At 46.2% G+C, this 25,598-nt stretch overlaps 2 protein-coding genes across 6 annotated transcripts in view; one reads left to right on the top strand and one right to left on the bottom strand.

The window, feature by feature from the left end:
• Positions 1-10,327, bottom strand: part of HRK (harakiri, BCL2 interacting protein) — a 28,559-nt gene extending 18,232 nt beyond the window's left edge. The window contains exon 1 of the mRNA XM_077920061.1: positions 9,756-10,327. Within this exon, the coding sequence (XP_077776187.1) occupies positions 9,811-10,080 (270 nt within the window). The 5' untranslated portion in view covers positions 10,081-10,327 and the 3' untranslated portion in view covers positions 9,756-9,810. The remainder of the gene's footprint in view (positions 1-9,755) is intronic.
• Positions 10,328-15,338: 5,011 nt separating this feature from the next.
• Positions 15,339-25,598, top strand: part of FBXW8 (F-box and WD repeat domain containing 8) — a 65,663-nt gene continuing 55,403 nt past the window's right edge. Inside the window, exons 1-2 of one of the 5 annotated variants that reach the window (XM_077920647.1) lie at positions 15,339-15,774; positions 20,716-20,820. In XM_077920647.1, coding sequence (XP_077776773.1) covers positions 15,433-15,774; positions 20,716-20,820 — 447 coding nt within the window. In that variant the 5' untranslated portion in view covers positions 15,339-15,432. The remainder of the gene's footprint in view (positions 15,775-20,715; positions 20,821-25,598) is intronic. The other 4 variants (XM_077920646.1, XM_028710262.2, XM_028710261.2 and 1 more) reach the window with 4 other exon arrangements.

The following is a 25,598-nucleotide window of genomic DNA, read 5'->3' as shown; positions in this document are numbered from 1 at the left end:
GCGGCCATGACTAACTTAGCTATAGTGTGTGTTTTCTACAGTGGGGGGGGGGGGGGAATGGCCTTTTCCTACATTATTTCTCATACAAGCCAAATTTATTCTATTTTATTTATTTATTACTTAGCAAAAGGTATGTACTGCTTACTCAGCCTCTTAAGCTTACCATGAACAATTTAAAAAACCCCATTCATTTAAACCATACGGATGAAAGCAAAGCATTAAAAACCAGTTGACGTGTTATCCAAAACATAAACAAAATCGGTCGTTTTGAAACAATTATGCATGATGAAATTGCGCGTTAATAATTGCACGCTTACAATCACACGCTAGGATAAAAGGAAGAAGAAAGGGTTTTGGCAGGCACCAAAAACAATACAGCAAAGGCACCTGTGTATTAATGTCAATGGGCAGGGAGTTCCAACGAGCAGGTGCCACCACACCGAAGGAGCTATTTCTTGCAAGGGCAGAAGAAACATTACGTGGCACTTGTAAAAGGCTAATTCTGCAGACTGAAGTGGTCAAACAGGTGAGCATCATTCCTTCTAAGGCCGCATCTGCACTACGCACTTAAAGCAGTACAATACAACTTTAAACCATCGTGGTTTTCCCCAAAGGAATCTAGGAAGTGTACAGTGGTACCTCGGGTTACAAACACCTCAGGTTACAAATACTTTGGGTTACAGACTCTGCTAACCTGGAAGTAGTACCTCGGGTTAAGAACTTTACCTCAGGATGAGAACAGAAATTGTGTGCCAGAGGCGCAGCAGCAGCGGGAGGCCCCATTAGCTACAGTGTTACCTCAGGTTAAGAACGGTTTCAGGTTAAGAACGGACCTCCGGAACGAATTACGTTCGTAACCAGAGGTACCACTGTCGTTTGTTAAAGGTGGTGCTGAGAGGTGCTAGGATAACACTCCAGTCTCCTCCCAGAGCTGCAATTCCCAGAGTTCCCCAGTAAGAAGAATTAATTGTTAAACCACTCTGGGAATTGTAGCTCTGAGAGCAGAAAGAGGTCTTCTCACAACTCTCAGCACCTTTAGCAAACTGAACTGTGAACATCAACCTTCCTGCAAGGAAGCAAGTCTACACAGCAACATTTTGTTGCAGGGCCCATTTGGTTTGTGCATGTGACAGAGCCTCAAAGATACTCATGAAATCATGTTTTCAAAAAAACGCTTCCCTGGGCAGGCACAGAAGGCTATTAATATAAAGGATCACACAGGCTCCCTCCTGCTCCCCCCCAGCCCAATTCTGCTGTCGGAATGAAAGCAGATAACTCTTACGAGAGACTGCTGTGCCTTGTCGAAAAGATTTGGGGGTGCAGAGTCTTATTTTACACCTTTATTCATTTAGGTTTGACGTCATTTCATGCAAATGACATCAGTAAATCCATTTTGTCTTGTCTCTCATTTGCCTTATTTCAATATTCGTTAAGAGGAGAACATATATTCCTTTTTAAAGAGGCGTGATGCAAAAAAAATGGGGGCATTTCATGTTTGCTGATGTGGTAGGTGGATTGGAAGCTGCCTAATCATTCATCATGACGAAGGCTGGGCTGGATGAATCCCAAGCCGGAATTAAGATTGCTGGAAGAAATATCAACAAGCTCAGATATGCAGACAACACAACTTTGATGGCAGAAAGTGAGGAGGAATTAAAGAACCTTTTAATGAGGGTGAAAGAGAAGAGCGCAAAATATGGTCTGAAGCTCAACATAAAAAAAAGAAAACTAAGACCATGACCACTGGTTCCATCACCTACTGGCAAATAGAAGGCGAAGAAATGGAGGCAGTGAGAGGTTTTACTTTCTTGGGCTCCATGATCACTGCAGATTGTGACAGCAGTTATGAAACTAAAAGATGCCTGCTTCTTGGGAGAAAAGCGATGACAAACCTAGACAGCCTCTTAAAAAGCAGAGACATCACCTTGCCAACAAAGGTCCGTATAGTTAAAGCTATGTTTTTCCCAGTAGTGATGTATGGAAGTGAAAGCTGGACCGTTAAGAAGGCTGATCGCCGAAGAATCGATGCTTTTGAATTATGGTGGTGGAGGAGACTCTTGAGAGTCCCATGGACTGCAAGAAGATCAAACCTATCCATTCTGAAGGAAATCAGCTCTGAGTGCTCACTGGAAGGACAGATTGTGAAGCTGAGGCTCCAATACTTTGGCCACCTCATGAGAAGAGAAGACTCCCTGGAAAAGACCCTGATGTTGGGAAAGATGGAGGGCACAAGGAGAAGGGGGTGACAGAGGACGAGATGGTTGGACAGTGTTCTTGAAGCTACCAGCATGAGTTTGACCAAACTGCGGGAGGCAGTGGAAGACAGGAGTGCCTGGCATGCTCTGGTCCATGGGGTCATGAAGAGTCGGACATGACTAAACGACTAAGCAACAACAAATACAGAGCCTCAATCCGCCTATCTCAGTATTTGCCTACCCCAGCTGGCAGTGGCTCTCCAGGGTTTCAGATAGGATTCTCTGCCAGCCCTACCTGGAGATGCTGGGGATCGAACCAAGGACTTTCTGCATGCAAAGCAGATGCCGTTCCACTGAGCTACCACCCCTGAAGTGGACCAGGGCTAACTCAGCCTGAGGTTACCTCGGAGGACCTTCACACTGCCAACCTTTTTGCTTCCGATAGTCTTTGACGACTAGGTGCAAATACATAACAAACCTGATTCTGCTGCCTTGACACTGCAGTGCGCTTATCGTTCCCTGCACCACACCCTGGCATAGGCAACAGACTCGTTAACTCCTTTAACGTGCTGCAAATTAATTGAAGCGTGCACTTTGGGAAAAGTCTGCTTAATGAGATGCGGTCCATTCTTTGCTGCCATGATGCCTTTTGACAAGGAAGGCATGATGGAGATCCTGTGTTGTGGGGAATCTCATGGCCTTTCCTGTTCCTGATCGAGCACTGTACCCCCAAAAAAAGGGAGAGCAGGGGATGATGCTTGGATCAAGGCGGATCCAAGAGAGAGACAGAAAGAGCTGGAAAAGGTTCAAAACCACCATCCAAGCAGACATTTAGGAGGAGGAATGATCTGGTAAGAGGATGGCATGCCTGCTGCCCAGCGATATCCACAGGCCCTTCCACACAGCACTGGCAGCTTAGCCTTCAATAGCTTTGGGGGTTATTACACTAAAAGGTAAAGGTCAAGGACCCCTGGACAGTTAGGTCCAGTCAAAGGTGACTATGGGGTTGCAGTGCTCATCTTGCTTTCAGGCTGAGGGAGCCAGCGTTTGTCCACAGACAGCTTTCCGGGTCATGTGGCCAGCATGACTAAACCTCTGGTGCAATGGGACACCATGATGGAAACCAGAGCGCACGGAAATGCCGTTTACCATCCCGCCACAGCGGTACCTATTTATCTACTTGCGCTGGTGTGCTTTCGAACTGCTACGTTGGCAGGAGCTGGGATAGAGCAACCGGAGCTCACCCAGTTGTGCGGATTTGAACTGCCGATCTTCTGATCAGCAAGCCCAAGAGGCTCAGTGATTTAGACCACAGCGCCACCCGCATCCCTAACATGAATTGGCCTTGAGTCAGGCCACTTAGACCACTGAGCCCGGAACTGTCAGCTCTGAACAGCAGCAGCTCTCCTCGATCTCAGGACAGACAGAGCAGCTCTTTCAGGGTTTTGCTGTCCAAGATCTTTTCTCGCACATTTTTATTTATCAATCCATGACATCGCAGTGTCATACAGTACACAATGACATGAAAGGATGTTAGCATAACCATAACAACACAGGGCCCGGCAATCTGCTACATGCTAGCAGGGAAAATTCACAAGCACACAGAATACATCCATTTCAGCCTTGACCCTCAGGGACTGCTTTCGCCAGGGAGGTAGGTGCCTCAGTAACGAATCTAACCAAAACATTTGGGGGGGGAGTGGAAGTTGTATTACACCTCAGTGATGGGCCATGTAATGCAAAAAGGATCCCACTTGTCTGCAAATTTGTCCCTCCTGCTTTCAAACCTTATTAGTATTTGCTTTTCAGTTTTTCAGCTAGGCAAGAGACCAGATTTACAATGAGAACTGCGTGGAGTCCTTATAGCAATCGGCTACTGCTAACTGGACCGTAGCTATCAAGCAGAAGATTAGGACTTTGTACAATAAGCCACTTGTGTTTTGCAGAAATATCGAGAGAAGGGCTAAACCAGGGCCAGGATAGGTAATCTGGTTAACAATGTTTGTGGTCTACTGAAACACACCGAGGTCTTTTTTTAAACTGGAAATGAAAGAGAACGAAGTCAGGACCTTCTGCGTGCAAACCACTTGGTGATGGGCATATCTGTCAATTGCAGTTTATCTAATTCTTCCAATCTGATTTTTTACTCTCCCATTTTTCTGCGTCAGTTTTCCCATTTCCCACATCAGTTCCCCCCCCCCCCCCCAAATATTCATCAGCATTTTGGTGCAAATTTCTCCTCATATACACATGTTTTGTGTACAATACTGATTCAAAGGCACTCCTTTTGCAAGCAATTTCCCTCCAAAATACAATGTACCGGTATCTTTGTATATTAGTTTCACTAATGTATGCATTTTCAGGCACACTTTCCCATAACAGATGCATTTTTTTCCTGGACTCTGTTTGGAGACATGCACCCCCAAATTCAGAGGTGTGGATTTCAAAGGACGGCTGCTTTTCATTTGGTGTTTTCCTTCTGGAAGTGTAAATGATGTGAGCCAAAACCAAATTTTCACAACACATCTACCACTGAGCAAAATCTCTACCACCAATTCAAACAGGACATCCACGATGAAAATATATAGTTATAATAGGTTAAGATATAGAGTAAAGATAAATGAAAGAGGGTAAGGATTTGCTGAAATGCCTTTTTAAACGGGAGTACAAAAAGGGGAGGTGTGAGGAGGTCAAGGAAATAAGTAAATGAGCCTAAAGATATTGAAAAATGGATTTATTTTTAAATTTCTTCTTTTTAGTTATTTGTTTTCTTTTGCATTTTCTATCTTTTTTCTTCTTCTTTCTTATGCGTGCTTTTTAGTTTGTTAATTTTTCTTTTAATTTTCTTTATTTTGTAAACCTATGTTTTTTGTAAAACCTTAATAAATATTTCTTTAAAAAACAACAACAACAGGACATCCACGTGGGCACCCTTTTAGAAAACAACGAAAGTTGTCTTCCCGCTCATACAGAGAGGAACAGACTTTGCAATGCTGAAGAGTTAAATCAGGCTTGATGCAAGAATGCCCATGACCTGCCTTTATTTTTCTTACTATAAAGTAGCTGCAAAGGACTCTGATCTTCCTCAGATCAACCGTGCTGGCAGTGAGGGAGGTTAGTATTTAACCTTCCCCACCCCATCTAATTTAACCTCCCCCAAACAAAAACATACCCAACTCTCTAAATTGGTATCAGTTCCTCAGAGCAAAAAAAGGGAGATGCATTCTTCCACCCTGAAAATATTTTCCTCTCCACTCTCCACCGTTCTGGACCAGGACTAATCGTAGCTTAGAGGGGAGTGGGCGATTTAGATTGGGGGGAGAGATACGAGAGGAGAGGGGTGAAGACCCACCCTCTCCTAATGCTGCTGCTCTAATAAAAAGGGAACCAAAAACCCCTTCCTGGGCACTTTAAAGTGGAAAAAATCCTCTAGGGAAATCCAATTGTCAATTTCCTGCTTTAAATCAGTTTCTGCCCTCATATCAAGAAGAAAGAGGGTTTTATTTATTTTTATTGATGAGATTTCTTATCCGCCCTTCACCATAAGGTCCCAGGGCAGGTGGCAACAGCACAGCACAGAGTTATAAAAGCAGATTGAACCAATGCCATTGCAGAACAAAGAAAACCGCTTCAAAGGGAAGGGAAGTGTGCAGAACTTCAGCCCAAGAGGTAGGTCCTGCAAAACACAACACCTCACCTGTCAAATGCCCAGGGTAAAGAGGCTGTGTCTTTCAGCATTTAGCAAAGATGTCAGAGAAATCCCTGCCTCCATCCAGCAAGAGTTTCCAGTTTAGAGTAAGGCGTTCAAACTGTTACACTCAGGATGCTGATCTGTTATTGGTTTGTATTTTCTAAGGTTTTGTGTTTTCTTAAAAAAAAGAAAAGAAAATATCTGGTTGGCAGTCTTTGGGTGAAATTCGAACCCCAATCAATTCAAGCAGAGCTTTGTCTATTTTTGATGGAATTAGTGTTTCGGCACATCAGAAGGTGCCTTACACAAGCTCAGATTTCTTGCCAACTCTAACTCTTTTAAGATCTCATGTAAGAGGGCCTTCCTATCACTTGATCCACAATCCTCTTTGAGGAGGTTTTCCCAGACTGTTTCCATGTGAGATTCAGTTGCATCCCAGTAAAGCCCTGCTCCGCTGTTGTTGGGGGGCCTGGGGCGACAAACCCATTTCCCCAAAAGATCGGACTTTCTGCAGTAAGGAAAGCGAAGGGGAAATGGACTGGAAGGCACTGGATAACTCTTGCTCCGTTGCCACTAACCTCTAACCTTCCCACCAACAAATCAGAGTGACTGTTGAATAAGTACGACATTTGATCACCCCGCAAACATAATAAGCCTATCAGAGCAAGAAACATCTTCAAACTGCTTCTGAAAAGTGCAGATAGCAGGAGCATCTGCCACATCCCAACTGCAATGCTGCTCTATAGAAAAGGGGCAGCCACGGAGAAGGCCCTGCTATGAATTACTGCAAAGTAGAGGTGTTTCTGAGATCTTTGGAGCATGCACGAGACACTCTCCCACAGACCTTAGTGGCCTAGTGGACAAATAAGGGAGAAGGCGGTCTCTCAATTAACCTGGTCCTGAGCTGTTTTCTGTGCTGCTGTTTTTAACTGCATTTCATTATATATCACGTTGAGACGTGGGTGTGGAAGGTGATTAATGAACCAATCAATAACAAAATAAGGATGAGTGCTCAGTAAGCAGGTCAGCTGGAAGTATCCTCAACAGAGGTACTATTTAGAGACCTTCTGCAGAGCACTGTTCCTGAACTATGCCCCTTCCATCAAGCCCCAGAAACAGAGGAATATCTTATACTGAGTCAGGGCATTTGACCCATCTAGCTCTGTATTGCAGATACAGACTGGCGCTGGCTCCCCAAGATTTCAGGCAGGAGTCTCTTCCTGTCCTACTTGGGACAGCTGCATATTCCTGTGTTGCGGGGGGGTTGGACTAGATGATAGGGTCCCTGGCAACTCTACAATTCTGCTTGGAGATGTCAGGGATTGAACCCGGGACCTTCGGCATGCAAATGATGAGCTCTGCCAATAAGCTACGGTGTGTCTGTCTCTTCAACTTTTGCAATTGTGCATCCCTTTCCCTCCCTTAGGCATGCATGTGTCTTAGCTCACAAGGCTTGGCGCTGGCTGCCAACAGACACACCTGCCTGGGAGAGCTTGGGTCCTGCATCCGCCTCTCACCCAAGTTTCCTCCCACTCGGCCGACCGAGCCAACTGGGAATTTGCACATTAAATGGGGCAGCCGCTGGCAGGCAGGGTGGCTGGAACAGGTCCCTGGCTTAGGGTCAGAAGCTTCCAGCTACGCCAGCTACTGACAGCAAACCCTCACTTCTCTATCCTGGAGCTGCCACCCTCACCGTACCCTCCTTGGTCAGTTGCCACTGGCACCTTAGAAAGTTACTCTATATGTGATCAGGCCATCGGTGTATTGAGCTTAGCATGGTCTGCACTGACCAGCAGCAGCTCTCCAAGGTTTCAGGTGAGGGATCTCTCCCAGCCCTACGTGGAGATGCCGGGAATTGAACTTGGGACCTTTGGCACACTAAGCATGCCCGCTACCCACTGAGCTACGGTCCTCCTCCCCAGTTCTGTCTTAAAGATCCCACCTGATATCTTTAAGGGCAGGAAGCAGAGGCGAGAAAGCAGATCTCGCAAAAGGTATCTTGTCCCTGGTGATGCTCTGTGTCCAACATCTCTCTTCGAAGGCAATCTACCCATGTCTCATGTGTAAGCCACATCAGCTCTGGTGAAGTTTACAGGAAAGGTTTGGACACTGCGCACATGCAACATGGAAAAGGGGATCAGACCGCCAGACTGGCTGGTCCTCTTTGCCACAGTAAAAGCCACAAGCAAGACATGAATGCAGTCACACTCTCCTGCTCCTGTTTCCCATCCACCCAACAACTGACACTCACAGGTTGAGTGCCGCTGAATGTGGATGCTCCACCTAGGCACTGTGGCCAGCAGCCAATCAAAGTCTTTTCCTCTGTGGATATTTTCCTAAGGCCCTTTCCATTCACTTTCTTAATTAAATCTGCATAGCCGCCCATCAACAAATACTCCTAATGTAAACATTTTTTTAAAGCTGTTTAAACCAATTGCCCTTTCCGTGCCTCATGGCAAGGATTACCACAAACTATTTGTGCATTTTATATTGGAGGGGGAGAAAGGAATGTAATATCAGGTCACATCAATGCAAGCATGCCATGTTATATATGAAACTCATCATCACCATCTGACTTAACACCTGTCGAGTGCTTTCCAGGGCTCAAAAGGCTTAATGAGCATTTTCTAGCTCTAATCTTTACAACAACCCTACCAGGTAGATCAGTATCATTATTTCCAGGTGTAAACGCTAACTGAAAACCACCTAACAGGTTCGATGCAGAGACAATAACCCAGCTAGGAAGCTTCCTCATTTGCAGCTCAGGGAACTACCCCACAAATGAGATATGCTATAGCACCCTTCAACCAACCATGGCAGCAGCGCTGATGGGAGTTGTAGTACAACAACATCTGTCGGATGCCGAGCTGGTGAAGCCAGTGCAAAAGAAACATGGCTTTAGATCACCATAAGAAGATGTTTATTGCTACGTTTTCAAAAGGGGGAGAGTCCTGCCAGCTTCTTGGAGACAAAGAGTCCTGTGTGACACCTTCAAAGACTAACAAAACATAGAATCATTTCACATCGCCAGCTTCCGTGGGCTAGAATCCCCCATGGACTCTCGTTCAGGAAAGCTTGTGTCACAATTAACTTTGCGAGTCTTCCAGGTGCTACTAGGCTCTCCGATGTGGACTCCTGCCCCGTGCTTGCGCCCCCACTCATTTCATAACATGGGAAGGGGCTCTAGCGGGGGGACTCTACTCCAATAATTCTACAACCATGCCAGGAAAGGTTAGACTTAGAGGAACATAGGACGTTGCCTTAAGCCAAGCTGGTTTATCTGGCTCAGTACTGTCTACATTGACCGGCAACTTCTCTCCGGGGTTTCCGACAGGGCTGTCTCCTAGCTCCACCTGGAGTTGCAGGGATTGAACCTGGGTCCTTTGGCATGCAAAGCAGATGGTGTGCTACCCCTGAGCTATGGTGCTTTTGGAAAAAATAAAAGTTTCTAGTCCTCAATGCTCTGGATAAAGGGCTGAATTAAACATGGGGAGTTGCCTTACACCAAGTTAGACCATTGTCCACACTGACTGGCAGACGTTTCAGGCACAGAGTCTCTCCCAACCCTACCTGCTGATGCTGGGGATTGAACTTTGGGCCCAAGCAGATGCTCTAACCACTGGGCTGTGGTGCTCTCCACATAAAAAGTAAAACAAGCGTCCAGTCTTCAAGGGTAATGAGCTGAATGAAACAGGAACAGGGGGAGCAGCTGCCTTCTACCCATGGCCCCTCCAGCTCAGTACTGCCGACACGGGCTGGCAGCTGCTTACCACTTGGAAACGGGACCGAGCTCCCCAGATTCCCCCTCCCGCTGCCTGGATCCCAAAGTCGTCCCCGCCACCACGAGCCTCGCCGGGCCCCTCACCTACCGCCGGTGCCGCTGACTCGCCGGGCCGCCCGTCGAGGCGCCGTCGCTCCGCCGCCCTACACGCGCCCCCGGCGGCTCAGCCAGGCCAAGGCGGCCAGCAGCGCCAGGGACGTGGCCAGGCCGGTGCCGGCGGCGGCGGACGCCCGGCGGCCCCTCGCCGCCTTCCTGGCCGCCGTCCGCGCTTGCAGCTCATCGCCGATGGCCCGCAGGCGCGCCGCCGTGAGCTGCGCCCCGGAGACGCGCGCCCGGCCCGGGCTGCTCTGCGCGCAGAAGCAGGCGGCGGCCGGAGGGCGGCCGGGCAGCGAGGAGGCGCACGACGGGCACATGGTGGCCAGGCCCGGCGCCCCGCCGCCCTCGCCCCCGCCGCCCTCGCCGCCCAGCCCAGCGCCGCTCGCCAGCCCCGAGACGCGCCGCCACGCCAGCCGATGCGCCGCCGCCGAGGCTGCTGCTGCTCTTCCCGCTGCTGCTGTTGAGGCTGCTGCCGCCGCGGCTATCAGTCTGGCGCGGAGCGTGGCGCGCTCGGGCGTCACATGCTGGCTGAGATCATCCTCCCCGACGGGGCGGCCGCAAGACGGCGGCGAGGGAGAGACGCGGCCGAGGAGGGAGGGAGCGAGCGAGCGAGGGAGGCTTAACTCTTTCGGGGCAGCCGTCTCCTCTCCTCTCTCTCTCTCTCGGCCATCCTTCTTTTTTCCTTTCTTCCTACTCTGTCTCTCTCTCAACCATCCCCTTCCCCCTTCCTTTTCTTTTTCTTACCTGTCCTCCTGCCCTTACACCTTCTTACCACCTTCCTTTTTCTTTCCCTCTCACTGACGTCTGTGTTGCTCCTCTCATTTTTTCCTCCACAGGAGCCAACTTCTAGGGGGCCGAAGTCCCTTCGCCCCGTCAATAAAATATTTAAGGGGCGCCCCCCCAAAAAAGTTGATTTGCATTGTCATTCAAACGGTGTGGATGCTCCCCATCATGTGATTGATTATGTGGGGAGGGATTTACCTGGGCACCCCAAAATTTTCTTCAAGCTTGCACCCTTGTTTTCCTCTGTCTTCCTTTGCTTTGCCTTTTTCCTCTAACTTTTCCTAATTTCACTTTCCCCTTTCCTTTCTTTCTCTTATCTACTTTCTTTAGTCCTTCCTTCCTTCCTTCTCTCTCTCTCTCTCTCTCTCTCTCACACACACACACACACACACAAACCATTTTGCCCATTCCTAAACTTAACTTCATGTTAACTGAAAAATAAAAACACATCCATCCTTTGTTTGTTCTGCTTCCTTAAATTCCTTTATTTTATGTCTCCTCTGTGTTGAAATAAATTAAAAAATTAAAAAATTGTCCAGTAGCACCTTAGAAACCAACTAAGTTTGTTCTGGGTATAAGCTTTTGTGTGCATGTGCACTTCTTCAGACTTCTTCTCAACTCTGTGTTGAGTTTATGATAGTAAGTGCCTTGGGGCAGAGACCTTCATAGATGATTAACCACTCATGGTGTACACAGTAGTGAGCTACATGGATGACTCTCCCAATCACCCAATCAATGTGGATTGTAATACAGGTGGATTCTGTTGCCTTGCAGATTCATACCCCTCATGAACCTCAATTATTGGAGGCAGAAGCTACCATGTTTAATTTATTTAATTTATTAAATTTGTATATCACCCTTCATCCGAAGATCACAGGGCAGTTTACAACATATCCCTGGCATCTCCAGGTAGGGCTGGCAGAGGGCCTTTGAGATCCTGGTGAGCCGCTGCCAGTCAGCACAGACAATATTAAACTGAATGTGCCCTTGGTCTGCCTTAGAATGAGGCAGCTGCCTCTGTTCCAGTGCAAAGCAGAAATCAGGCTGCTGAAGTTCAGTACCACGGAGAGCTCCCCACGGAGCAAGTTTCAGGAATACTGGACGAAAATGTTTCCGTTCAGAACTTCAGGGTTCCAGACTACAGTGTCCTCTGCCTGCGTGCTAGAGAGGCACTGCCAGTCAGTGTAGACAGTACTAAGCTAGACAGACCAATGGTCTGATTCAGTATAAGGCAGCTTCCTATCCTCCTATGGGACGAATAGTACAGGGAACATGTTATATGGGAGCCTGGGTTCCTGGCCCAGTGTCTCCTGCTTATTTAGCTCCTGTTCAGATTTAACAAAACACACGCCTACACCATGATTTTTTGTGTGTTGCCCTTCATTTCCTGTGATGTGTGAAATGAACCCTCTTCCTGCAAATCCTCCATTTAATACTGAACCTGAGGTTGCTGTTCTGGTAGCTCCTGATGGGCTTATCACTATGGTTTGGCCTTGAAAGTGTTGCCCAATTAGAGAAAAGAGATTTGACAAGTGAATGTTAATGTTCCTTTAATAGCTGTGGATGGTCTCCCTGAATGGGCAATTCACCTGCTGGGGTGAGAGAGAGAGGTGAGAACTTGGCAGGTTGTGTGTGTGTGTGGGGGGGGAATGACTTTTGCAATGGGGGGGGGGGAGAAAGAGAGAGAGAGAGGGGGAGAGAAGAAAGGAAGAAAAGGGCAGAAAGCCCAGGGGAGAGAGCTGTGAGTTGGTTTAAAAGGTGAAATACATTAGAGGGCAAGGATTCATTATCTCTTGGGATCTGATGCGGAATAGCCATAGGTTATGGATAGCTAATCTATAGCCCTCTAGAGCAGGGGTAGGCAACCCAAGGCCTGTGGGCCAGATGCGGCCCAGTCGCCTTCTCAATCTGGCCCACGGATGGTCCGGGAATCTGCGTGTTTTTACATGAGTAGAATGTGTTAAAGGTAAAGGTAAAGGGACCCCTGACCGTTAGGTCCAGTCGCTGACGACTCTGGGGTTGCGGCGCTCATCTCGCTTTATTGGCCGAGGGAGCCGGCGTACAACTTCCGGGTCATGTGGCCAGCATGACTAAGCCGCTTCTGGCGAACCAGAGCAGCGCACGGAAACACCGTTTACCTTCCCACCGTAGCGGTACCTATTTATTTACATGCATTTTGACGTGCTTTTGAACTGCTAGGTTGGCAGGAGCAGGGACCGAGCAACGGGAGCTCACCCCGTCACGGGGATTTGAACCACCAACCTTGCTTTTATTTAAAATGCATCTCTGGGTTATTTGTGGGGAATAGAAATTCGTTCATCCCCCCCCCAAAAAAATAGTCCAGCCCACCACATGGACTGAGGAAAAAGGTTGCTGACCCCTGCTCTAGAGAGTGATGAACTCCAGGCCCCATCCCATCAGCCCCAGTCAGCATGGCCCATAGTCAGGGATAATAGAAGACCAGCAACATCTCGAGGGTTAGAGGTTCCCCGCCACCATCTGTACTCGGAGCAAGCGTTTTCATATAATATGTCATGGTGTGCGCAGCATAGACATGGTTGTCAGGTGTTATATGGAAGTTCTTAAGCAGAGGTTGGATGGCCATTTGTCATGGATGCTTCAGTTGAGATTCCTGCATTGCAGGGGGTTGGACTAGATGACACTCAGGGTTCCTTCCAACTCTACAATTGCAGTGGTAGAGCCTCCTCCTTGCAAGTAGAACGTCCCAGATTCAATCCATATTATCTCCAGGCAGGGTTCTTAAGCAGAGGTTGGATGGCCATTTGTCATGGATGCTTCAGTTGAGATTCCTGCATTGCAGGGGGTTGGACTAGATGACACTCAGGGTTCCTTCCAACTCTACAATTGCAGTGGTAGAGCCTCCTCCTTGCAAGTAGAACGTCCCAGATTCAATCCATATTATCTCCAGGCAGGGCTGGGAAAGATTCCCTGCTTGACACTCTGCACAGCCATCGCTATACTGAGCTAGAGGGACCATGGTCTGACTTAGGCTCTTTCTGAATCATAAAATGAAAGAAAACAGTAAAAGACACTGCAGGTGTCCAGTGCTCTCTTTCCTCCAAAGGAAATTAAACCTGTGTGTATAGTGTTTCCACACAACTCAGAAAAAACATGGGTGTGTACAGTGGTACCTCAGGTTACAGATGCTTCAGATTACATACGCTTCAGGTTGCACACTCTACTAAGCCAGAAATAGTGCTTCAGGTTAAGAACTTTGCTTCAGGATGAGAACAGAAATTGGGCTCCGGCGACGCGGCGGCAGCAGGAGGCCCCATTAGCTAAAGTGGCGCTTCAGGTTAAGAACAGTTTCAGGTTAAGAACAGACCTCCGGAACGAATTAAGTACTTAACCCGAGGTACCACTGTATTGCATAATGTTATTCTGTTCCTTAATGTACAGTTTCCAGAGTATACACCCAACAAGAAAAATAACAAAGGAAGAGGAAGGGAAAGGGAAATAAGATAAACATTTTTATGGCTGTGTCAGTTGCACCAGATTAGGCTGAGTTGCAATAGGCCATAAATATAATCAGCAGTAAATAATAATGTATAATTTGGTAAAAAAAAAGTTACCACATGATAAGAATAAAAAGCTACCTTTGGTAAAGTTTTATTTCATTCCCTGGAGCAGTAGCACCCAAGAGCCACAATAGCTTTCACAATACCTCTCAGCCTTACCAATTAAAACTCTGCCTCACAGTTAAATCCTCCGATAGGAACAATAATAGCATTTACCAATTATGCATCACACTTCAAAGCAATTGACTTAATAGGATTATATCCATTTAGGTTCTACTAAGAGTAGCCCCACCAAAGTTATCTTAGTCTGATTAATTTCAGTGGGCCTACTTTTAGTAAGGTAATAGATGATGATAATAATAATAATGATTTTGGGGTGTGGGGTGGGGAATATTGTTATTTAATTTTATCCACGTAACCAGTGTTATTTTTCTAGAAAATGAGGTACTGGAACTCATCATGAACACCTCCCTTGTTCTCCTATAATGGCAACGGTGTCCACCTGAGAGGTGCAGGAACTCAGTTCCGGTGAATTCTGGCTAGAAAAAAAAAGCCGTGAATGTAACCCAAATAACAAAACGAAACTTTACGAGATAATAATAATATATTTATACAACGCCCATCCAGCTGGGTTTCCCCAGCCACTCTGGGCGGCTCCCAACAGATTAAAAACAGAATAAGACATCAAACAATAAAAACTCCCCTAAACAGGGCTACCTTCATAACTAAATAACTAAATGGAACCAAACCAAGGCTGGCATGGGATGTTATGCCCACAAGAAGAAAGGATAAGACTGGTTATCCAGATATTTGCGAGGAGACGGGTAAGCGGAGAGTGCCATCATAAGAAATGAGAGGTGTGGAGCACCTGACTTGCAAGATATACCCATTATAATGGCAACGGCCACGACAACAACAACAACGCATAGTATTGCAGTGCAACGCTTTAATTATATGGCACAAGCAACAATTCAAAATAAAGCAGAAACACGAATAAGAAATTCGAAGCGGCGTGTCGGTTGCCGGAGTGGCATGAAATACATCGCTGCTGCTGCTGCTTTATTATCTATACGTTTCTGCGCGGGGAGAAGATGCCGCAACAAAGCGCGGTTTGTAGAGGAATCTCTCCGAACCGGCTCTCCGTGGAACTCGGAGCTGCTCCCGCCCTCTCCGCCGGCGCTGCCTTCGCTGATTGGCCGAGCGCGCTGCTCCCCGACGACGCGGCGGAACCCCGGAGCGGCAGCCTCAGTTTCCGCCCGGGCTGCTGTCGCCAGCGGACCTAGAAACCGGAAGCGGCCGGGTCCGGTGTCAGCCCCGACAGAGCCCGGTATCTCTGTTCGTGTTGCTATGGACGACGGAGCGGCCGAGCTGGAGCTTTTCCGCCGCCGCTGGCGGGCCGAGCTGACTCCGGAGGGCCGCAGGAAGAGCAGCCGAGGGCCGGCGGGCAGAGGCGACCGGAAAAGGCAGCGCGTCGGGGATGGCGGGGCTCCGGAGCCCGTGCGGGGCTGGGGCTGCTGCGGAGGCGTCGCTCGGTGGGATCCGGAGGAGGAGCAGCCGCCGCCGCCGCCGCCGCCACCGCCTCGGAAGCCGCCCCCCAGCCCCACCGCGCCGGATTGTGATTTGGGAGCTGCCGCCGAGGCTCGAGGAGGAGGAAAGGAGGACCTTTTGGAGCAGCTCATCCTGGACTTGGTACGGGAAGGAACGAGGAGTAGGATTCAGAGCAGTATTGAGATTGTTTGGTTTTTTACCACTAGTGGCTACAGGTCAGGGGGAAGCGTTATGCTTGTTTAATATAATAACAATAATGGTAATAATACAGTAATATATTATTTATACCCCGCCCATCTGGCTGGGTTTCCCCAGCCACTCTGGGCGGCTTCCAGCAAAATATTAAAATACAGTGGTACCTCGGGTTACATACGCTTCAGGTTACAGACTTCACTAACCCTGAAATAGTGCTTCAGGTTAAGAACTTTGCTTCAGGATGAGAACAGAAATTGTTCTCTGGCGGCACGGCAGCAGCAGGAGACCCCATTAGCTAAAGTGGTGCTTCAGGTTAAGAACATTCAGGTTAAGAACGGACCTCCGGAACTTAACCCGAGGTACCACTGTACAACAATTCTTCAAATATTAAAAGCTTCCCTAAACAGGACTGCCATCAGATATCTTCTAAAAGTCAGATCGTTGTTTATTTCTTTGACATCTGGTGGGAGGGCATTCCACAGGGCGGGCGCCACTACCGAAAAGGCCCTCTGCCTGGTTCCCTGTAACTTCGCTTCTCACAGTGAGGGAACCACCAGAAGGTTTTGCATGCAGAGGGTCATAGAATCATAGGGTTTGGAAGGGATCCTGAGGACCATCTAGTCCTGTGGTAACCAACGTGGGGCAGTTTTATTTTTAAGGGGGACAATTTGATAACGAGTTATTAATAAATAATAATGAGAATTTAAAAAAAAATATAGCCTGCCCTCCTCGGCCAGAACCGGGCTCAGGGTGGCTAACACCAATAAAATTGCAATAAAACGTAAAAGAAAAAGAAAAAACGGTTAATTAAAATATGGGTTAAAATACGGGTTACGGGTTTAAATAACAGTGAATAACCCTTTAGGCTTCCTCCAGGTGAATAGTTCACTTTTTGAATAATAAGAATTATATGTCACAGGTTTTTAGAGATGCTTAGGTGGGGTATGGCCAAAAAAAGGTTGGGAACCACTGATCTAGTCCAACCCCTTGCAGCTGTCCTGTACAGGATCGAACCTGCAACTTTAACAGTACCACTTTCTAACTAACCCTCGGGCATCTGCAGGAAGATCTCAGAATGCTCCCCCACCCCGTCTGATATCCTAGAGAGCGGCTGCCAGCCAATGTTGGCAATACCAGCCAATATTGGCAATACTGGGCTAGATGGATGCAACGTACCAACCTGGTATGGTGAATGGCTATAGATCAGTGGTAGACCATCTGCCTCTCAGACAGAAAGTCCTCTGCTCAGCCGCCAGCATCCCCAGGTAAGGCTGGGAAAGACTTCTCTGAAATCCTGGGGAGCAGCTGCCGATGTAGACATTACTGAGCTTGGGGGGGGGGGGGGATCAGTGGTCTGACATGGGATAAGGTAGCTTCCTATGTTCCTAGAGAGCCAGTGTGGTGTAGTGGTTAAGAGCGGTAGTCTCATAATCTGGGAAACCAGGTTCGAGTCTCCACTCCTCCACATGCAGCTGCTGGGTGACCTTGGGCCAGTCACACTTCTTTGAAGTCTCTCAGCCCCACTCACCTCACAGAGTGTTTGTTGTGGGAGAGGAAGGGAAAGGAGAATGTTAGCCGCTTTGAGACTCCTTAAAGGGAGTGAAAGGCGGGATATCAAATCCAAACTCTTCTTCTTCTTCCTATAAGTCACCAAAACAGGATGACAGAGCCCATACCTAGTATGCAAGAGGCCTCGGACGTGATTTTGGGAAGGTCTCTGTCCTGCTGCTGCCTGTCAACATGGAGCGGCCTTCCCCAGTGTGGTGCCCTCTAGAAGTTTTGGACTCCATCAGCCCCAGAAAGAGCCAATGGGTGGACCAATGGTCTGGATAAATAGAAGCCTCTAAGAGGGAAGCCTCTAATAAAACTGCCAGTACATTTGCAAAGCTAAGCAGGGTCTGGTATGGTTTCAAATTGGATGGGGTCTGTGTATTGAGATTCCTGCATTGCAGGGGGTTGGACTAGATGATCCTCAGGGTCCCTTCCAACTTCACAGTTCTATGAGTCTATGAGTCTTGTGGGGAAGCATCATAGCTCAGTGGTAGAGTATGTGCATTGCATGCAAAAGGTCCCTTCCCTGCACAGTCTTGTCTTAGCCTGTAGAGGCTTTTCTCTTACTGGAGGTGGAAGAAGAAACAAAAACCAGTACAGGGGTACCTTGGGTTAAGTACTTAATTCGTTCCGGAGGTCCGTTCTTAACCTGAAACTGTTCTTAACCTGAAGCTCCACTTTAGCTAATGGGGCCTCCCGCTGCCGCCGCACCGCCGGAGCCCGATTTCTGTTCTCATCCTGAAGCAAAGTTCTTAAACTGAAGCATTATTTCTGGGTTAGTGGAGTGTGTAACTTGAAGCGTATGTAACCTGAAGCATATGTAACCCGAGGTACCACTGTACACTGCATAAGATAAGTACAACTCCCATAACCCCTGACCATTGGCCATGCTTGCTAGGGCTGATGGGAGTTGTCGTTCAACAACACCTGGAGAGTCGTAGGTTCTCCACACCTAGCTTAAGAGAACAATTGTGCGGTTGTGGTAATGGGAAATTCTGCAGCAAGTTGAGGCCCTAGGTGGGAGAGGTGGCTCTTCTGCTGTCCCCGCCTTTGGGTTTTAAAAACAGTATTTTCCTTCCATTGACTCCAGTGTAAATACTCCAGGTGAATGCTATGCCAGCCCTAGGGCTGTTGTGGTTTTAGGTCTGCAAGGGAACCCTACTTAGAATCCCGTGGATTTGTGTACACACCATCCTCTGCCCAGTCCATGGAATAGTGTGGCTGCACACTTCAATTGACATGAGGGGTGTTGTTGCCAATAATGGAGTAGCCCTTACACTGCTTCTAACTGCCCCTCAGCTGGCCTTGGGCTGACTTTACAGTGTTGTAAAGTACAGTGTGGTGGTTGGATTTACGTTACTTAAAGATTTAGGGTTCTTTCCAACTAAACTAGTGTGCATGTGAAATGACTTACATGAGTGCAATGGACCTCTCCAACGTGTTTTGTGAGTTCCCCCCCATTCCTGCAGAGAAGATTTGGAGATGGGTGCGTGTGTAGAGACAGGAAGTTCAATTGCACTCAAAAGTTGAGCCACACACACACAACTATTTTGTTGGATGCAACCCTTATACACAGCCCTTCAGCACAGTGTCCATTGCTACGGTATGCAACAAGAAATTTAAAACTTCTTCCTGCATCTCTGTCTGGCTTGCTAATCTTAAAAACTTTCAGTTAACACAAAGGTTAGAAGAAGCTTGTTCCTCTCCCTTCTGGTTAATTACGTTGTTTTGTTTTGTTTTTTTGTTTTAAAAGCACAGATTAAATTTCTGATGGCAGTAAATTAATCCATTTAGTGAACCAGAGCTCCATTAGCGCACTGGTGTGTAAATGTGTGTCTCCAAGGAGCGGATGGCGATGTTTGTCTTTTGGATTCCTGATAAAAGCTACAGCTAGTTTTGCAAGGGGATCTTTTTCTTTTAATGTGCTCTGTATGCTTTTTGATAATGGGTTATTTCGTACTCAAAACAGCCTGTAAAAGTGAAGAAATAATTGTGCATTACTTTAAGGATTTCTTCCCTCAAATTGAAGGAATAGGATGCTTCATCTAATGGCCTTCTCTGAGGCAGGATGTGTGTTTGGTAGAGGCAGCCTAAGATGAGCTATTTTGAGTAGTCATTTTCTTCTGCCTTCCTGGGCTCCCTTTTGAATCAGGTCCAAGGGCCAAAGGAGAAGTAGCCTGTTTCTCTGCTCACTTGTCTTTCCATTTCATGTATGGAGCTGAACGATAATTTTGTGCCAGGAGAGTGATCTTGTCTGGATGCTCACTAAATACGGAGCTGAGCAAACTTCGTTCACTCACACACAACCTCTGTCTTCTTAGCATTACCATATTCAGAAATATCAAGTTACAGTATAGGAAAACTGGTGCTATTAACAGTAATCCTTCTAGTTGGTTAACTGGTTCGGCAACTTCCATGCACATGATGTGCGATGCAAATTATTTGCCGTGAGAGTTAAATGATAACCAATCAGAGGCAGCTTTGTCAATCCCAGCAGGTATATAAGAGGACGACTAGGCCTGCGGCACTGATAAATGGGTTTGGAACAAATAGGCTTCAAACCTTGTTCAATCCCCAAGTAAAAGGATCGGTAGCAGGGGGTGGAAAAGTGCTGCTTCCAGGCAGAGCTGTTGAGCTAGGGGGACATATAGGATTGTATCCAAATTAGTTCTACTCAGAGTAGAATCATTGAAATGAATGGACCTTCGTCATGTCCATTAACATCAGTGGGTCCATTCTGAGTACGGCTGGTATTGGGTACAGATGGTATAAGGCAGCTTGTATACCTGGGGGCACCGCATGCTCTTAGACACCCCTCTGGTGGCTGCTGAGCTTTCTTGCCCCTCCCAATTTTTTCTTTTTTTAATGAGGTTTTTTTTGGCACTGTTTGAGAATTTGCACAATTTTTTATTAGTGCTTGTTGTTCATGTTGCTGTTGTCTGCTTTTTTTGACTATTTTGTTTTAGTGTGTGCCTTAGTCGAGGCTAGCTTAGGCCAGTTATTTTCAATAAGTCTGCTCTGATTAGCCTCGGTTATAACTCTATGCATGTAGCTGTGTTTGGGAGGGTTGCGGGCTCTGTGCCTTGCCAGTTTTCCTTCTGCAAAACAGGTACTTTACTGTGCCCACAGCCCCTGGGTCCCCAAAAGTTAAGGGCTCCTATTCTACACCAATTCTTTATAAGATTTTTTATCAGAATGAAGTCTGTGGGCTCGTACATGCAAAAAAGCAGACCAGCAACTTGTGTCTCTTTCCTGTTCCTTCTAGGATGTGGAATAAATAGCAATACAGTATTTTATTTTAACTCCTGTCTCCCACTTCTTCTGACTACTTTTCAGAATGAAATAAACGAAGTTCCCTTCTTTGACGTTCAGCTGCCTTATGAACTGGCGTTAAAAATATTTCAGTTCCTCGGCAGGACGGAACTGGGGAGATGTGCTCAAGTAAGTCTTTGCCAGGTTTGCTGGTGCTTCTCGCTTCCTTTCTGAATGTACTACTTGGAAGTAAACGCCATTGGGATCAGTGGGTTGTGCCGAACTGAGTGGTAATAATGCTCTGTAGTATTATTTATTTATTATTGGAATTTCAAATCTAGTCCTCCATCATGTCTGAGCAGAGAGCGGCCGCATCTCTCTGTCTTGCAGGGAAGCTGGAGCACTCTGGCAGTAATTAACACTTTGACAGTCCCCATCTCCCAGCCACTGACACCTTGACTGCTTCATGACCACTTCCTGAGCTACATGCAGCTCCCAGGATTGGCTGTGGGGTGAGGGGAAGAAACTTTTGAGACCAAAGTGAACCAGATATCGATGGAAAGAGGTGCTAAGTTACAAAAAGAATTGAGAGGCTAGAGAGAAGAAATTTCAGGAACACTCTTTAGTAAGTGATAAAATATCGACATAAAACATTTAACAGGTTCCCCAAAGCGGTCAATATTGACCGCCTAGGAGTGATGGGTCTCTGCTGGAGATGAATAAAGACCTGGCTGGTTGTATGTGTCAATAATAAGAATAATAATAAGAATAATAATAAGAATAATAATAATAGTTTTATTATTTATGCCCTGCCCATCTGGCTGGGTTTCCATCAAGCAATAAAAACGTCCTGATACAGGGCTGCCTTCAGATGTCTTCTGAAAGTTGCGTAATTCTTTATCTCCATGACATCTGATGGGAGGGTGTTCCACAGGGCGAGCACCACTACCGAGAAGGCCCTCTGCCTGGTTCCCTGTAACTTCGCTTCTCGCAGTGAGGGAATCAGCAGAAGACCTGAGTGTCTGGGCTAAGTGATTGGGGTGGAAATGCTCCTTCAGATATACTGGGATTTAAAAGTCAGCACCAACACTTTGAATTGTGTTCGGAAACGTACTTGGAAGGCTTAGGAGTGGGAAATAAGTTTTACAATGCATAGTTTTTCAAAAAGTTCGGAAACTCACCTCTACATAGTTCCGTCTTTATTTCAGACATTGTGATATATCGGTATGTTGCAATGTTTAGCTGGTCATCTATTGTGCTGTTGAAAGCCAGATATCACCCAGCCTTACTCTATACTTAGTCAGAAGTTTCCGCAATACAACAATGTTCTCAAACCTTGCTGCTTTATTGCTTTAAGAAAGATTGTATACAGGTATTTCTTGACTTTGACATTTTTTAAGAATTTGGGTTGGGATCGATGACTACTTTATAAGCTCATCAAGGGGTCAGTGTATGTGGGCAGTATAGAAACCTCTGACTTCTGCACAGCTGAAATGTAGCCCAATGTACAGAGGTAAAGGTCCCATCTGCCGCTCCAGCCATTTTTGCTTCTGGCCCTCCCCACCTCTGTCATGTTTCCCCGAAGGGTTGCCAACGAGGGAGTGCTGAAAAAGCTCCCTCACCCTGGCTTGTATTAACAGCCTCTTCTGATCAGGAAATCATCTGGGTTTTTTATTGGAAGATTTTCACCCGTTTTTAACTCAGAGTGGTATGCTTTCACCGCAAAGAAACTCCCGAGCAGAAGAAATGGAAAGGATTGAGCAGTTCGCATTGGGGACTTCTAAGCAGGCAATAGAAGTTTATAGTGTAAGGGTTTTGTTGCGCCGGGTCATTCCTTTCTTTCAAATCACTCTGTTGTAACTCCTGCAATGGAGATTTTACACTGAAATTGTACCCCAAAGTTGTCCAGGCCAATTGCTTGGTGCAGTAAAGTGGCCTTGACTCTATTCTCCCACTTAAAAGAATATATATTAGGATCTGCTTTTATTATGCTCTCTTCTTGACATTAAGCAAATGGTGGACTTCTGAAGCCATTCTTGAGAAGCAGTCCCAGGATATTTAGGAGGCAGCTGAGCAGCTGAGTTCTGTGCGCTTTACAAGGCTTTTGGAACAAGATGGATGGCCAAAGCTTTTAGTCAGCTTCTAAAGCGATCAAGTAAAAAGCAAAGCCATAAAAAATAAAGACCGTTTTCATTTTCCTCCCGGTGCTTTTGATTTTATTTTTTTGGCTGAATGATGGAAGACCTCTTCTGTTAAATGGAATGCCATGCTGCTTTTCACAGCTGTTGTTCTGTTAGCGTTTGTTATTACTATTATTACCATTATTGTGATTCTTATGGGCGGCAGAGCAGTTTGAGAGTCAGTGAAGTTGCATTGGCTAGTGTGGACTGGCGTCATGAGCAATGCGAACTCGAAAAAAATGTTTTAAGTTGGGTAAGAATAAAAGACCTGGATCCTTCTAAATAAAGTAGGAAAAGGAGATTTAAATTTAATTAATTTAACTTTAACGTTAAAAGATTAGAATGTTGACAGAATTACTAAACTATGGCAACAAATTGATTTGTCTACTCAGGTCAGAGTCCTAATATGACCAGCAGATGATAATGAAATATGTCAAGGACCAGACATGTTTTGACCCAATGAATCATTTTCAGTGATCAGAAGGAAACTATTGTATACAACTTGGTCACAGAGAATTTGTCCACTGGGTTAGACTGTCTAAATGGTTTATACCAAGTTAGGTTATTGTTCCATCTAGCTCAGTATTGTCTACACTGACTGGCAGCGATTCTCCCAGATGCTGAGGGTGGAACCTGGGACCTCCTGCATGCGAAGAAGATGCTCTGTCACTGAGCTGTAGCTCTTCCTCATGAAAGTATAAAAGCATTAAATGGCACTCTACTCAAGCTTGCTCTGGTTCTCTTTTAGGATTCAGTTAATCACTAAAATAGCTATATATGTGAGATTATATAACACATATTTCTTGCATATTTGTATTTAGCTCTTGGATATTCTGCTGGTAAGATTCGGTGGAAACCTGGGAAATAACTCACTGACAGTGTTTGAAACTCCCATTGTTGTAGGCACATTTTGAGACAGGGAATTTCATTTGCGCGAACAGTTTATGAGCTCTAGCCACAGTACTGCACCTAAGATTTCAGATTAAAACTGCAGAGTGGAAGGAAAGGAGAACCTTTTTCTGCTTCCCACTTCCAGCTCCTCTCTGAAGTCTGGAGAAGACACCCTCTTAAGAATATTAGGGAGGTGGGCAGGGGAAGGACTAGACCATGTGAAAAATGAACATAAGATTTTAGCTGCAGTTCATTCATTTTCAGCTTTGTTTTCTTGTTATAAAAAAGTGCAACTAGACATTCCGTTGTTGCTCCCATAACCTAGGTTTCAGCTGCCATTTAGCTCCTAGCTTTCATATATCAGTTTCTAACACTGCTCACACATTTATTTATTTTTATATTAATAAGATGCTCTTGAGTGGCTCAGCTTAGCTTTCAGCAGACTGGCCTCCCTATCAATAAAATCAAGGGCGAAATTTCTTTCTCTCTCCCTTTCTCTTTTAGGTAGTGGGGGGGTAGTCTTTTTTTCTTTTTCTTTTTAAAAAATCTTTTGGCATCCAGTTGCTCACCTGTACCCTTAACTCAAGCTGAGCTAGGAAGTTTGAGCTGGAGCCAAATGCTGTGTGTGTTTGCCTGTGCTTTAAATGGGAGCAGCGCTTGTAAAGCTGGAGGCTCGAGATGCTTTTTATTAGTGGTTTCTTGCAGCTGTGCCTCGCTCAGCGAAGCTTTTACTAGGCTTGGCAGTGCCAGTTCCTGGTGCATTAATGGGGGTGCCTGGTCGTAGGGCCCCTCCTTGGAAAAACCCAGGTTTATAAGCCTAGTGGGGCTACAAGTAATCTGATTAAAATCACAGTGGGATAATATTTTTGTTATGCTTTTCCCCCTCCATGAGTGTTAAAAGGACCTCTTGGAACCTGAGAATCCACTTAGGAGCGTCTGTGCTTTCTAAAGCAATGTTTTAACTTAGATTTGGCAGTGGTACTACAAATGCTTTCTACGTTGGCAAGCCTTGGCTTTTGTTTTCCACCCCTCTCTTCCTTACCTGTCTTCTTTCCTTCCTTGCTTCTTTCCTTCCCCACCCCATCCTCACTTTGAGGCTGGCAAAGCTTCATTGTGTTTACTTCTCTCTCTTGTTCAGAAGCCTCACCAATGTCAGCAGACGCTTGCTTTAGCTAAAATGGAGAGAAGAGTTTAATATGATTTATTGCTACTTCCATTTATAGACTGCTTTACTGCCTGAAAGACCTCAAAGTGGTTTACGCGCACACTGAGTATCTTTTTTTTTTAAAGTCAAGTGATTTGCATAGCAAAATACTCATACCATATCCAATCCATAACACAAAACGAATAAAATTGGAGAAAAGTACAAGGCAGTATAAATATATAGATCCAAACAACACAACAGAAAATCGTTCATCCAGTCTTGCTCACCATCCATTTCACACAACCACTGCAGCCATTTGCTACCTCAAACGTCACCTCTGTTTGCCACTCATACGTGAACCACTCATATTCAAGAAGATTACAACCCACAGGCAAAGGTTCACAGCCATGTGTACACTCATAAGATGCATTCCTGATATCTGAAGCAGTACTGGACTCTGGACGATCTTTTACTCCTCCCATCTCTCACCTGAGAGGAGCCCAGATCCGTAGTAGAGAAGGCTCTCTCTCCCTGGAGGGCATAGAGCTATTTCCATCTACTCCCAGAATTATAACATGCACGGAACTGCAAAATCTCAACATTTGATAAAGAATCAATCAACTATGGTAGTTTTCTTTCCCTTTGCTAGAGCTGCCTCCTGGCAGCTGTCTTTGCATGTATGCCAATGTCAGGATTATTATTCTTATTATTAATTTTTCTTCCTCTCCTCCTCCTTCCTCCTCCTCCTCTTC

This window comes from Podarcis muralis, chromosome 16 (genome assembly GCF_964188315.1).
Source record: "Podarcis muralis chromosome 16, rPodMur119.hap1.1, whole genome shotgun sequence".
Taxonomy (NCBI): Eukaryota; Metazoa; Chordata; class Lepidosauria; order Squamata; family Lacertidae; genus Podarcis; species Podarcis muralis.
The sequence above is the reverse complement of the archived record's forward strand: the minus strand, read 5'-3'. Positions and strand labels throughout refer to the sequence as shown.